The 12712-nt window shown below is 37.0% G+C and overlaps 1 protein-coding gene across 1 annotated transcript; it reads right to left on the reverse strand.

Moving 5' to 3' along the window:
• Window positions 1–619: 619 nt before the first annotated feature.
• LOC110796530 (cytochrome b6-f complex iron-sulfur subunit, chloroplastic-like) lies at window positions 620–8277 on the reverse strand. The gene is made up of 5 exons (NM_001426448.1): window positions 8149–8277; window positions 7802–8049; window positions 1578–1695; window positions 1045–1227; window positions 620–962 (listed from the first exon to the last, which is right to left on the reverse strand). The coding sequence occupies exons 1-5, from the start codon at window positions 8185–8187 to the stop codon at window positions 858–860; spliced, it is 693 nt and encodes a 230-aa protein (NP_001413377.1). The 5' UTR covers window positions 8188–8277; the 3' UTR covers window positions 620–857.
• Window positions 8278–12712: the final 4435 nt, after the last annotated feature.

Below are 12712 nucleotides of genomic sequence, written 5' to 3' on the forward strand. Positions count from 1 at the left end.
AAAATGAGTGGGGAAAAGTGGGAATGTGAAAAGTCCCACATGGGAAAAACACCAACTACTTTAAATGTTTATATTTGGGGACATTTGTTTAAGAAAGCATGAGAGTGGCATGGGTGGGCACACAACACACACACGCGCACGTGCGCGGACCGGGCCGTGGGCCTTGGGCTTTGGTACTTGGCGAAAGCGGTTCGCGGGCGTGGGTGGGTTTTGTGGGCCGGGTTATTCTTTTTGTGGGTGGGTTTAATTAATTCTAACGGGTAGAAATAATTAATCAACAACTAATCCCGTAACTGTACCATTAACCCCCACTAAATGTTGTTTTAACTGCCCCATAATTACCCAGTAAACGTGGTAACCACCCACTACTCCACTACTAGTCGTTTATGGTTGTTGCAGCTCTCCTATAAATACCTCCCTTCCATTTTTCATAAACACACATTCACAGAAAACGATTCTCTACATTCTCTCTCAAATAAACAATTTTCTGTTTTTTCTGGGCAAGTATTATGGTCTCCAACCGAGGCTTGTGAGTGCACACAAACCTTGGTGTCGTGTTAACCCTGAAGGCCTGAATAATGATAAATTTTTAGCACATCTGTTGTAAACAATGGCTTTTAATTAGTTCAGAAATAAGGCAATATATAAGATATAGACAAACATGTATTTCAGCAGCAAGGAAATGTATCTGCCATGATTAACTTGAATATTGGTGTCCTTAGAGATTCAAACATCACACAGTTTACAATACTAACTCTACTGTACTTGTACTGTATGTATCTTTGGTGATGCAGAATAAAGTAATCCACTTCCACAAATGAATTTGAAAACAGCTTCTGATATGGTGCGGTCTAGTTTTATGCAGACCACCATGGTGCTTCACCAGTTCTAAAATCTGTTTCAGTCCATGGAACAAACACCACCTTTCCATCATCAACATCGCAGTGGGCCAATGCCAATGACTGTCACACAATTACATAAGAAAAGAGGTCAGGAAGTTTAAGATTAAGTGATAAAACTCAAGGATGCATGTTGAGGGCTTACCAAAGGTGCAGGGCCTCGAACAACTCTGCCTTGGTTATTGTATTGGGATCCATGGCATGGACAAATGAATTTGTTCTCAGCAGCATTAAATGGCACCACACATCCAAGATGTGTGCAGACAGCATTTATTCCAAATGTGGCAAGAGTTTTGTCGCTCTCCACAACCAAGTATGTTGGATCTCCCTGATGCAGCAACATCAAATTGTAAGAAGCAACTTAATTTGCCACTTGGCTTACTGCTTCTCAGTATATATTAGACATCAGTATCATGCTAAATACAAAATTAGTAATTTTAGTTATATTACTTTAAACCCTATATTCCACGAGATCATAACCCATATCAATTTCTCTCCCCTTTCGTTAAATAACGAACCAATAGACAATATATCAAAAACCATAACTCTGCAATAACAACTGGAATTATTGAGATGATCTATGCTTTTTCTTACCTACTTCTAAGTATCGAGTTAGTGTAAGGCAAAAGATAGAGCAATGTGAGAGAAAAGACAGATAATGAAGGACGACAAATATACCTTTAATCCTTGGGTAAGGGTCCGGTCTCCTGGTGCATGGGTCTTGAGCCATTCAGCAGCAATTACATCATTTCCTAGAGCATCCTTGGCGATGGTTCCACCAGTGCCAGCTCCTCCACTGTTGTCGGTTTTTCAGGGAAACAAACAAACTTAGATCATACTTAAACTCGAACACCACCATATGTTTAATGACTATCATGGATTCTGATAAGAAATACAGGATATTGAAACAAATGAATGCAACATGATTTAATATAATTAGTTACTCCCTTCGTCCCATAAGATTAGTTTTGCAACAAGGTCTTGCACACACTCGGTGTGCAATAAATTTATTGTACATCGGGGTAAGTTTTACTAATATTTTTGATAACTTTTACAATGTTTTAATCAATAACTTTTATCATGAAAAACATTTGTTTGATAAACATTTTAAAGAATTGTATGATTACCTCTATACAATATTAATGATTTTGAAGTGGTACATTTTATTTTATGAATGAGAAAAGATTTATCATTAAAAAGTAGGTAACCTTTAAAATTAATTATATCGAGTAACGTTTAATCATTTTGGGTTGACTTTTCCGTGTTATAATATTTATTATTCTACACCATGGTTAATTAAGAATTTGTTGTTTTTGAAATGATTTAGTGTGACAATCTAATTTGCAATCAAGTTTAACAAACAAGAACAAGTTCAAGAAATAATAATGAAGAAATTGAAATGAGGGAGGAGACAGGGTTACCGTGGGAAACCCGAGAACTGGGAGAAAAAATCACCCTATGCACTATGGGGTAGTATTGATGATGAATGAAGATTACAAGAGCATCAATTTCTTAGAATTCAATGCCCTTCCCAAACTCTCTCAAGAACACTATTTCTAAGTGTTTGAATGTGTGAATACCTAATGAAAATGGAGTACAACAAGTATATATAGGATCTAGCAAAAGAGCTAATCCTACTCTCCACAATAAGCCACGTAGCTAGCTAAAATATGGAGAGGAAAAGTTGGGCGGAGAAACCAGCGGGCACCCAGCGAGCCTGATGGATTTCGCGAACACAATGTAGTTTGTAACTGACCTGCCATCTAGGTATCAAGTGGGCCCGTTGGATTTTCCTTCCCAACATAAATGCATGAAAAATATACCCCCTTCACTTAGACCAAATGCAAACACAAGTTCCACTGTATACCTCCTTAATTTGTGCTTTTCTCTAACACATATATCCTAACAATCTCCCACTAGGATATAAGGACGATCAAGAGTCTAAACTTTAATATACTTTAATCATCATCATTCAACACCAATTTTTCACCATAGCGCAAACCTCTAACACTTAGTGATGGAGACCGATTGAGGTTCGACACAACCCCAATTCGTCACTAGAAACAACTTTAGTGAACATATCCGTCGGATTCTTCGCTCTGGCAATCTTCCTGAAACACATGGTTTCATCCTCTACTAGACTTCTTGTATAGTGATAACGCCTCTTAATGTGTTTTACGCGATAATGGAACACATGATTCTTAGCCAATTGAACCGCACTTTGGCTATCACTATGCAACGCACACACTCCTTATTTCATGCTCATTTCCTTAAGAATACCCTTCAACCATTCTATTGGTCGTACCACCAATATAGTATACACATACCCCGAAATTCTTTTGCTTGAATCATAATACCCGCCAAAATTGGCATCAACAAAACCTTCAAGAACAACTCCATTTCTTCCAAAACAAAGGATCATACTTGAAGTACCCAACAAGTACCTCAAAATCCATTTAACGGCTTCCCAATGCCGTTCACCCGGATTTGACATGAATCTACTCACAACTCCCACCGCATGGGAAATATCGGGTCTTGTGCAAACCATAGCATACATCATGCTACCAACGGCTGAAGAATAAGGAATAGAGACCACCTTTTCCTTTTACTCCTTTGTCTTTGGACAATCCTCCTTAGTGAGCTTGAGATCAAGCGAAAGAGGCGAGTTCCGAGGCTTGGAATCAACCATGTTGAAACGCTTTAGTACTTTCTTGACATACTCTTCTTGTGACAACCTCCGCCCGTTGATTTGTCTCTTGAGATTCTCATGCCAAGTATTTGCTTAGCCTCACCCAAATCCTTCATCTCAAACCTTTTAGACAACTTCCTTTTCAAATCATTCACAATTGTACATGCTAGTACTTGCAATAACTCAATAAGCATATCATCAACATATAAAAGCAAGTAAATGTAACCACCATCATCATACCTTTGAAAATAGCAACAATGGTCTCCATCCGCTCTCACGAACTCGTACCCTAGCATGAAACTGTCAAACTTCTTGTAACATTGCCTTAGAGCTTGCTTCAACCCAAAAATACTCTATTTTAGCTTGCAAACCAAGTTCTCCTTTCGCGGAACTTGAAGACCTTCCGGTTCTTTCATAGAGATTTCTTCTGTCAAATCCACATGCAAAAACGCTCTTTTTACATTCATTTTCTCAAGAAATAAGTTTTCCAAAGCCACGATTGCCAACAAGATTCTTATAGTGGTTAACTTCACAACCGGTGCAAAGACCTCGTGATAATAATGCCCTCCTTTTGTGGAAAACCTTTCACTACAAGCCTTGCATTGAACCAAATTTTATCTTCTGGTTCCTCTTTCTTTTGAAAGAGCCATTTTCACATAAGTGCTCTCTTTCCCTTAGGAAACCCAACTAGCAACCAAGTGTGGTTGTTCTCCAATGAGTTCATCTCTTCACCCATTTCTTGCTCCCACTTCTACGAGTCACTCGTCTTCATTGCCTCATTGTAGGATTCCGGCTCACCGGCATCTGTCAACAATAGATAGTACATGGATGGAGAAAACTTGCTTGGTGGTTTAGTGGGCCTTGTTGACCTCCTTAACGGTGGTGGTGTAATCGGCTCTTCTTGAGTCACAACCTCATCCATCTCAAGGTGATTATCCTCATCCGATTCACTAGAAACCGGATCTTCCAGAACATGAACAACTCGTTGAGGTGATGTGTGTTGAAGTGGCACCTCAACATCTTCTTTCGCTGTCTCTTTTAACACCAACATCAAGCTCCATAATTTCCCGTTCATCTCCAATAACCTCTTTCTCAACGGACTTTCCGCCAAAATTATTCTTGTACAAGTAATTATCATCAAAGGTAATATCACAATTCCTAAGAACCTTTCGACTCTTAGGATCCCACAATCTATAACCATATTTCTCACCTCCATACCCGATAAAGTAGCATTTGATGACCTTTGGATCAAACCTGTCTCTTTTCTCGGATTGCAAATAGGCTACACAACCGAAGGTCTTCCAATGAGTAAAGGACACCTCTTTCCACTCCATTCCTCCTCCGGAATCTTGAAATCCAAGGGTAACGACGGTCCACGGTTTATCAAGTAAGCCGCGGTACTAACGGCATACGCCCAAAAACATTTTGGGAGGCCTGAACACAACCTCATACACCTTGCTCTCTCAAGAAGTGTTCTATTCATCCTTTCCACGACCCCGTTTTGGCGAGGCTTGCCATGTATGGTCTTCACCAAAACAATGTCATGTTCCTTACAAATTTCCTTGTTAGAATTCAACTCATACTCCCCTCCATTGTTGGACTTTATACTATTGATTTTCTTGCCCGTCATGTTCTCAACCCGGCCCTCCAAGTCTTGAATTTCTCAAAGACTTCCGACTTTTGCTTCATAAAGTATACCCACACTTTCCGAGTTGAGTGATCAATGAAAGTAACAAAATAGTGAGATCCACCTAAGAGATTTGATTGGGTATGGGCCCCAAACATATATGTGCACAAGCTCTACCTTCTCCTTCTTCAAGGACCATTTGATCTTTGTGAATGACACCTTCTTTTGCTTGCCAAAAACACATGTCTCACAAAAGTCCATGTCGATTGATTTCAAATCCGACTACTTACCCTTTGAAGCTAGAGTTTTCATCTTTTTTCTCACTCATGTGACCAAACCGAGTATGCCATAGTTTGGTGTCACATCCCGTGGTTGTAGCAACCATGTTAGTACATCTTAAGGTAGTGTACAATGTGTTGGACTTCGTGCCCCGAGCCACCACCATAGCCCCTCTTGACACTTTTCAAGCACTATCATTAAACATCCTTCTATAACCACATGAGTCCAATTGACCCACCGAAATCAAATTTTTCCTTAGCTTAGGCATAAACCTAACATCTTCAAGTTTCCATAAGCTCCCACTTGAATTCTTGATCATGACATCTCCCTTCCCCGTGATATCCAATGGTTCGTCATCTGCTAGGTACACTTTTCCAAACTTGCCACTCTTGAAGTTCCGAAAAATATCCTTGCATGAAGAAGAATGGAATGAAGCTCCCGAATCAAGGATCCAAGACTCAGTGGGACTGTCCACGCTCAAAATCAAAGCATCACCAAATTCATCGCTTGAGGCCAAGCTTACCGATGGACTTGATTCTTCATGGTTCTTTTGATGCACACCTCCGTTGTTCTTGGGATTTGGGCATTCCCTTTTAGAATGACCATTTTACACCGCAACCCCAACACACAATATTTGCTTTCCCCTACGATTTACTCATTCCCCTACTCTTCGATCTCCCTGTTCTAGAGTTACCCTTTTGATGTCTTCCACGTCCCCTTCCATCACTAGAATGCGCACCACCCGACGATTCTCATAATTCCTTTCTCCTCAAACTCTCACTCAAGATTAAGTCTCTCACATCATCACATTTCAACTTTTCCTTGCCGAAAGAGTTTCTTATAGCGGCAACAACGGTATCCCATGATCTAGGCAACGATGATAACAAAATCAAGGCCTTCACCTCATCCTCATATCTCGACCGAAGAAAATTGAGAAATAACCGAATTGAATTAATTGATGTGTTCGGCGGTCGAACCATTATCATTCATCTCAATTTCGAACAAACGACGCATCAAGAACACCTTGTTCACAGCCGAGGGTTTTTCATACATATTTGTCAATGTCTTCAACACCCCATCCGTCGTCTCTTCATCTTTGACATTGTAGACAACACTCTTTGCCAATGACAATCTTATCACTCCAAGTGCTTGTCTATCTAGCACTCTCCAATCTTCCTTCTTCATATGATTTGGTTTCTTACTATCAAGAGGCAAAATAGGTTTTTTTTTTTGTACAAATAGTCCTTTATTTGCATCTTCTGAAACCCAAAGTCCTTACCATCAAACTTCTCGATTTTCAACTTGCCCTCATCCATTGTTAATAACAACAAAGTTCACTACCGTGGGGTTTCAACAACAAATAGTGAAATTTTACTCCAACAAATTCAAACTTTGAATACCCATGCCCCAAACTTTGAATTTCAATCACAAACAACAAGATTTCACAAAGCCTCAAATCATAAACACCAAAGATTCAACCATGGCTCATGATACCAATTCAAATGATTTAGTGTGACAATCTAATATGGAATCAAGTTTAACAAACAAGAACAAATTCAAGAAACAATAACGAAGAAATTGAAATGAGAGAGGAGAAAAGGTTATCGTGGGAAACCCGAGAACCGGGAGAAAAAACCACCCTATGCACTATGGAGTAGTATTGATGATGAATGAAGATTACAAGAGCATCAATTGCTTAGAATTCAATTCCCTTTCCAAACTCTCTCAAGAACCCTAGTTCTAAGTGTTTGAATGTGTGAATACCTCATGAAAATGGAGTACAACAAATATATATATATATATATATATATATATTATATATATATAGCTAAAGAGTTAATCCAACGCTCCACAATAAGCCACGTAGCTAGCCCAAATATGGAGAGGAAAAGTTGGGCGGAGAACCCAACGGGCACCCAGCGATTTCGTGAACATAGTGGAGTTTGTAACGGACCTGCTCGCTAGGTATCAAGAGGGCCCATTGAATTTTCCTTCCAAACATAAATGCATGAAAAATATACCCCCTTAACTTAAACTAAATGCAAATACAAGTTCCACCTTATGCCTCCTTGATTTGTGCTTCTCTCTATTTATTCCATATATAACAATTAGTCTCAACTCAAACAACCGTATTCATAGCTCTGATACAATGAAGTGAGTTGATTCTAAATAAGAAAAAACAGGAATAGGAAGAGATTTATGACATATCCTACAAACAAGAAACATAAAGAGGGACATAATAGGTAAAGATAATTTGATTAATTTTTTTTTGTAAAAGGAGATATGTAGGAAGGTTATGAAGCATACCCAGGAGGAACAAAGAAGGATGCATAAGGAAGCAACATATAACCAGTAGGAAGAGAAAGAGCACCCAACAACAACAAATTCAATGTCTCTCTTTTTTGCATGTCAGGCACATTATCAGCTGGAATGCTAGTAGCTTGGCATGTCAGCTTCATCCCTCGTATTCTTTCCTTACTAATCAACACATTCACTCTACCCGCTTTCGCCAAAGCTAAAGATGGTGCGAACATTCCATTCTTGCTCGAACATAGCTAAACCAACAAAATACACACACAAAAATTAAGAGGGTCAGCGATAATTTGATGTCACGCCTGACTATTAAAGGTTTTTAACGAGTCGAGGGTACGTACCTGAGACGGGGTGGCAGATGAAAGAGTGGAGGAAGCCATGAGGGATGAATTTTCTGTAAGATGCAATTGGTTGAAGATGGAGATGATGAGTATGGGAAAGGCTGATGATAATTCGATTACATTGAGTGTCTAATAGTAATTTCAAAAATATGTGAGGGTGGTTCAGCCACGACTCATTTTTGTGGATAAGGTAAGTGGATTATCTGCTTTTTAGTATTACAGAGCCACACGTTCTCATATTCTTTACTACGGACTCGAGTTACCTTCAGGGCCTGTCTGGAATGCCAATAATCATTAAGGGGTTAAATATTAATGGTTAAATTTTACTAAGTATTCCCTCCGTATTTATTTAAGAGATACATTTGTTCTGTCACGGGTATTATGAAATAAAATAATAAAGTAAGTGGAGTTGTGTAAATATTTAATAAGTAAATAAGTGGAGAAATTTAGGTATTTTGAGTGGGGAAGTACATATGAGTGTTTGTTGTTGTTGTTGGTGTTGTTCTCTTGGCAAGTCTGGCTGAAGAGTACGATTTGTTCGTTTGATGGATATAATTCATACTTCGTATTAGAAGGTTTCCTTTTTCTATTTCTTTTGGTTTAATTGGGTATTTTTAATTTGCCTTTTTATTTAGAGGTTTTTGTTGATCTAAGACCCATTTCTTCAATTCTAGCCGATTGAATATCAAATTCCGAGAACCAGTAAAGTTTTATTGTCAAGAAATTCGCCGACACTAGGAACAGAAAGGGAAGATGAACTGTTACCCATTGGTTTGGATAAACCGCTGTATGAGTTGGCGGTTTAGTTTATATAACCGCCAATTCAAATGGCGGTTTACTCTAAAACCAAACCGCTAATTGAGTTTGCGGTTCAATATTAAATTGGGAAAAAAAATTCGCTATGTTTTGATGACGTGGACGTTAGAATGGGAAATAACTTTAAATGGGGTGTATTTTGGGTATTTACACATCTTCTAGCATTATTGACGGAAATCGCTCCAATTATTAGAACAGGGGTGTGTTGTTATTTGTTTTCCTCACCAATTATTAAACCCCTGCAGATCTAGGGAGAAGAAATTACATAAAAAATTACAAAGTAACTAAAACAAATAAACAATCAAAATGAAAAGCAACAGGAATATGTGCACCATTAAAGTACAGAGCTGAAGGACCACATTTTTTCGTTTAAAACCATGGTTAGCCGCACGCAAAAGGATTTTTTTTAAGGAAAATTTGGTAATATTAATCCAACCTTTGGTCGATTTTCTTTTATTAATCCCACCTACGACATATTTTTTAATAATCTCACCTTTACTACCCAACAACTTTTATTGGGCTTAAGTGATCGAAAATCGGTGGAAAAGTCAACGAGATGGTGATGAATTGATGATAATGACTGAATATATCGAGAGAGGGTACTTCCACGTAGAGACATATTACCGTCTACAACAATTTTATTACCTGTTAGGCCCAATAAAAGTCGTTGGGTAATAAAGGTGGGATTATTAAAAAATATGTCGTAGGTGGACTTAATAAGAGAAAATCGGCCAAAGGTTGGATTAATATTACCAAATTTTCCTTTTTTTAATTGACATGGGCCGTCAAAAAATGGCGCCAAGCCATGGTGGGTCGGCCATTAATGGAGACAGCCACCATGGCTCACCCAACCAAGATATGCGGCTGAGCCATGGTGGGTACCGCCATTACCGGGTGGCCCACCATAGCTTGGTTCAACCATTTTTGGGTGGCATTAGACATCGGGAAATAATAAAAAAAAAAAATTATTTCCAAATTTCAATTATTATTATTATTATTATTATTATTATTAACATGTAAACATTTTACATAAATTTGGATGGGAGTCTAGAAACAAGTTGTGCTCTCACCCCTTTATGAATGCAAGAACTCAATCTATGAAAGATAAATGCACCACTCTTAACATTGTTGGAGTGACTAATAGAGAGAGACTTGATACGCGAAAGTGTGTCCAATACCTCCTTATCTAATTCCCCGAAGGTGGAGAATTTATAGACTTAAGAATTTTGATTATGCATGAGGTTCCAACACAATCAACGCCGTGAATTTGCCTGTAACCTTTAGCAACTAATCTATCTTTGTGTGTGAACACAATTCCATGTTTGATGGTTTTTATCCTTAAAACCAATTCGCAACCAATAGGTGTAAACCATTCTTGCAAATCAACAAAATTTCAATTTTGTCATCAAAACATTTATTCTGTTTTATGGCCTTTAACCATCTAAAACATTGAGTCTATATATAGCCTCTAACCATTCTAGGTAATTTGGGTTTCTTCATAGCTTTCTTACAAGTCATAAACTCATTCATCTTCATGATAATAGTTTGACTGCAAGTTGTAGGTTTCTTCACTATCTAATATAATAATCTCATAGTTTCAGTGACTTGAACTCTATGCCTAGTTGGGTATGGAACATCAAACAATAGAATATCAATAGGTACTTTGAAAGTCCTTTAAATATTCTGTTCTCCTTGAAGCACTTGAACAATCTTCTTGAGATATCTATTCTTTAAAGCCACTTCTAAAGTCTTTAAAGAATAAGTGTTCTGATTTTCTAAAGAACTTTTAAAAGCCTCCGGAATATCCGTTTATGTTTGTTGTTCGCCTCAAAGACCTTTCGAGGTCTATTTTCTACCACTTGTCATTTCGGAAATGAATCTCCAAAAGGACACTATTTCGAGCAAACAAACATTATGTTCTCAAACAGTCGTGGTAGAAACAATACCCTTGTATCTCATTTGAGTAAATCACAATAAAACATATATCTATACTTGGGCCTTAATTTGTTGGATAACAAACACTAGGCTCCCGCTGAGTTTAGGAACTCTTAGATATATATAATTGAAAAGATATTCTGAAATTACTTTTCAATAGCTTTGACGAATTTGGTTTAGTTTGGTGGTAGTTGAGCATTTTGTTTAGAAATTGTAGGAAAATTCTTTATGATTCATCATTGAACAAATCAAGTATCAATTGACTTCGATCATTCCAATTTAGACATACCATATCTTATGGAGCTAGATCATGAAATTACAACACACAATCATTGATGATCATTTTTGGTCTTAAGTAATCACCGTCATGATCTAACTTAGATCTTTATGATTTCCTTCCAAGTGGATTTTATACACCTGAATCTTTGAACTAGCCAAATAGATTTAAAATTATATCAAATTGAGTAAATAAACCAATATTCACTCAAATAATAAAGTCATAAAATTTTTCTTTATCTTTGAACTCGATTGTCTAGGAGTTCTAACAATAGTTCATTTTTTTTGTTAATTTCAACAAGTAAGGCTAGCTTATCTTGAATGATCTATAAATCAATCAACTTTCAAAAGTCCATCAAAATAGAGCTATTGAATGTTACCTTGTTGATATGGTCTAAGAAACTAGATGTCCCTACAATTAATATAGCAATGTCATGCTTCATTTCCCACTTGTAGGTCATTAGTGTAGCCTAGCTTCAATTGTTTGAGTTATTACCGAAGTAAGAGCCTCAAGCGGTATATGATACCAAGTTTGAATGGTAGGTCACTTCTCTTTGAACATAAACTTAAAGGTAGAAACGGAATTGTAAATTCCTTTCATTTGTTCCTTGTTTTCCTATTTCTTGTACCCTTTCTTATAGTCTTAAGAACTGACTTCTCTAGTGTTGACTTTTATACATTGTTAGACATGTCCAATGTCACTCCAAAAAAGTTCTTACCATTTTATATATGTTTAACATCTCTTTCAACTAGATGATCTCACCAGAAGCTTTTAAAGTTCTCTGGATATCGATATATTCGAATGTCTAGAGGCTAGACTCATTCGAGAATTAAATGGACAAAGATATTTGGTTGTTAACCATTGGTAAAGTTGAGTGTGCAACTCAATGCTTTATGATTTCAAAACTACATTGTAATTTGAATTTACAAGCACTAATTGGGTTTCCATTCAATTTTGATACTCGAAAACAACCATAAAAGTCTCTATAAGAAACGTACATTTTAAATTCCTCATTTTATCGTGAATCGTTCTTGGAATCACTACCAATCGAGGAAATTTACTGTTACCTTTCTAAAAGGATTTATTGCAGTGGAAGATATCTAATTAGAAACAATAATTAAATCATACATTGAAGCATGCAAAGTCTAAACATTGACCATGAGCAATAACTTGAAAAAGCAACATGCAATTTAAATAATTTATTGAGCATTTTATTCAAAATATTTAGTTCAGGCAGGTGTGAATAAAATGAATCCAGGATCCTCAAAATCATTAAAGAACTAATTAAGCATGCTTTGACTTGTCTTAATTCTAAAATATTTTAGGTAAGAAAAAACCGATTATAAACCGATTATTTTAGATCCTCAAAATCAATGAATGGCCCACTTAGGGTGCGTTATATATGTTCACCTTAAAAAAATAAGTTTCAGTTCCAATAAGTTCAGATAAGTTCAGATAAGTTCCAACAAGGTTCAACAACAACAACAATAATAATAATAATAATAATAATAGTAATAATAATAATAATAATAATAA

This window comes from Spinacia oleracea, chromosome 4, assembly GCF_020520425.1.
Source record: "Spinacia oleracea cultivar Varoflay chromosome 4, BTI_SOV_V1, whole genome shotgun sequence".
In the NCBI taxonomy this organism is placed as follows: domain Eukaryota; kingdom Viridiplantae; phylum Streptophyta; class Magnoliopsida; order Caryophyllales; family Amaranthaceae; genus Spinacia; species Spinacia oleracea.

Excerpts from the sequence above, each read along its gene's own strand:
- LOC110796530 (NM_001426448.1), bottom strand. The coding sequence starts at position 8,187 with ATGGCTTCCTCCACTCTTTCATCTGCCACCCCGTCTCAG. Across the intron at positions 8,050-8,148 it reads CATCTGCCACCCCGTCTCAG|CTATGTTCGAGCAAGAATGG; the intron begins GTACGTACCCTC and ends TTGTTGGTTTAG. Across the intron at positions 963-1,044 it reads TTCGAGGCCCTGCACCTTTG|TCATTGGCATTGGCCCACTG; the intron begins GTAAGCCCTCAA and ends ATTGTGTGACAG.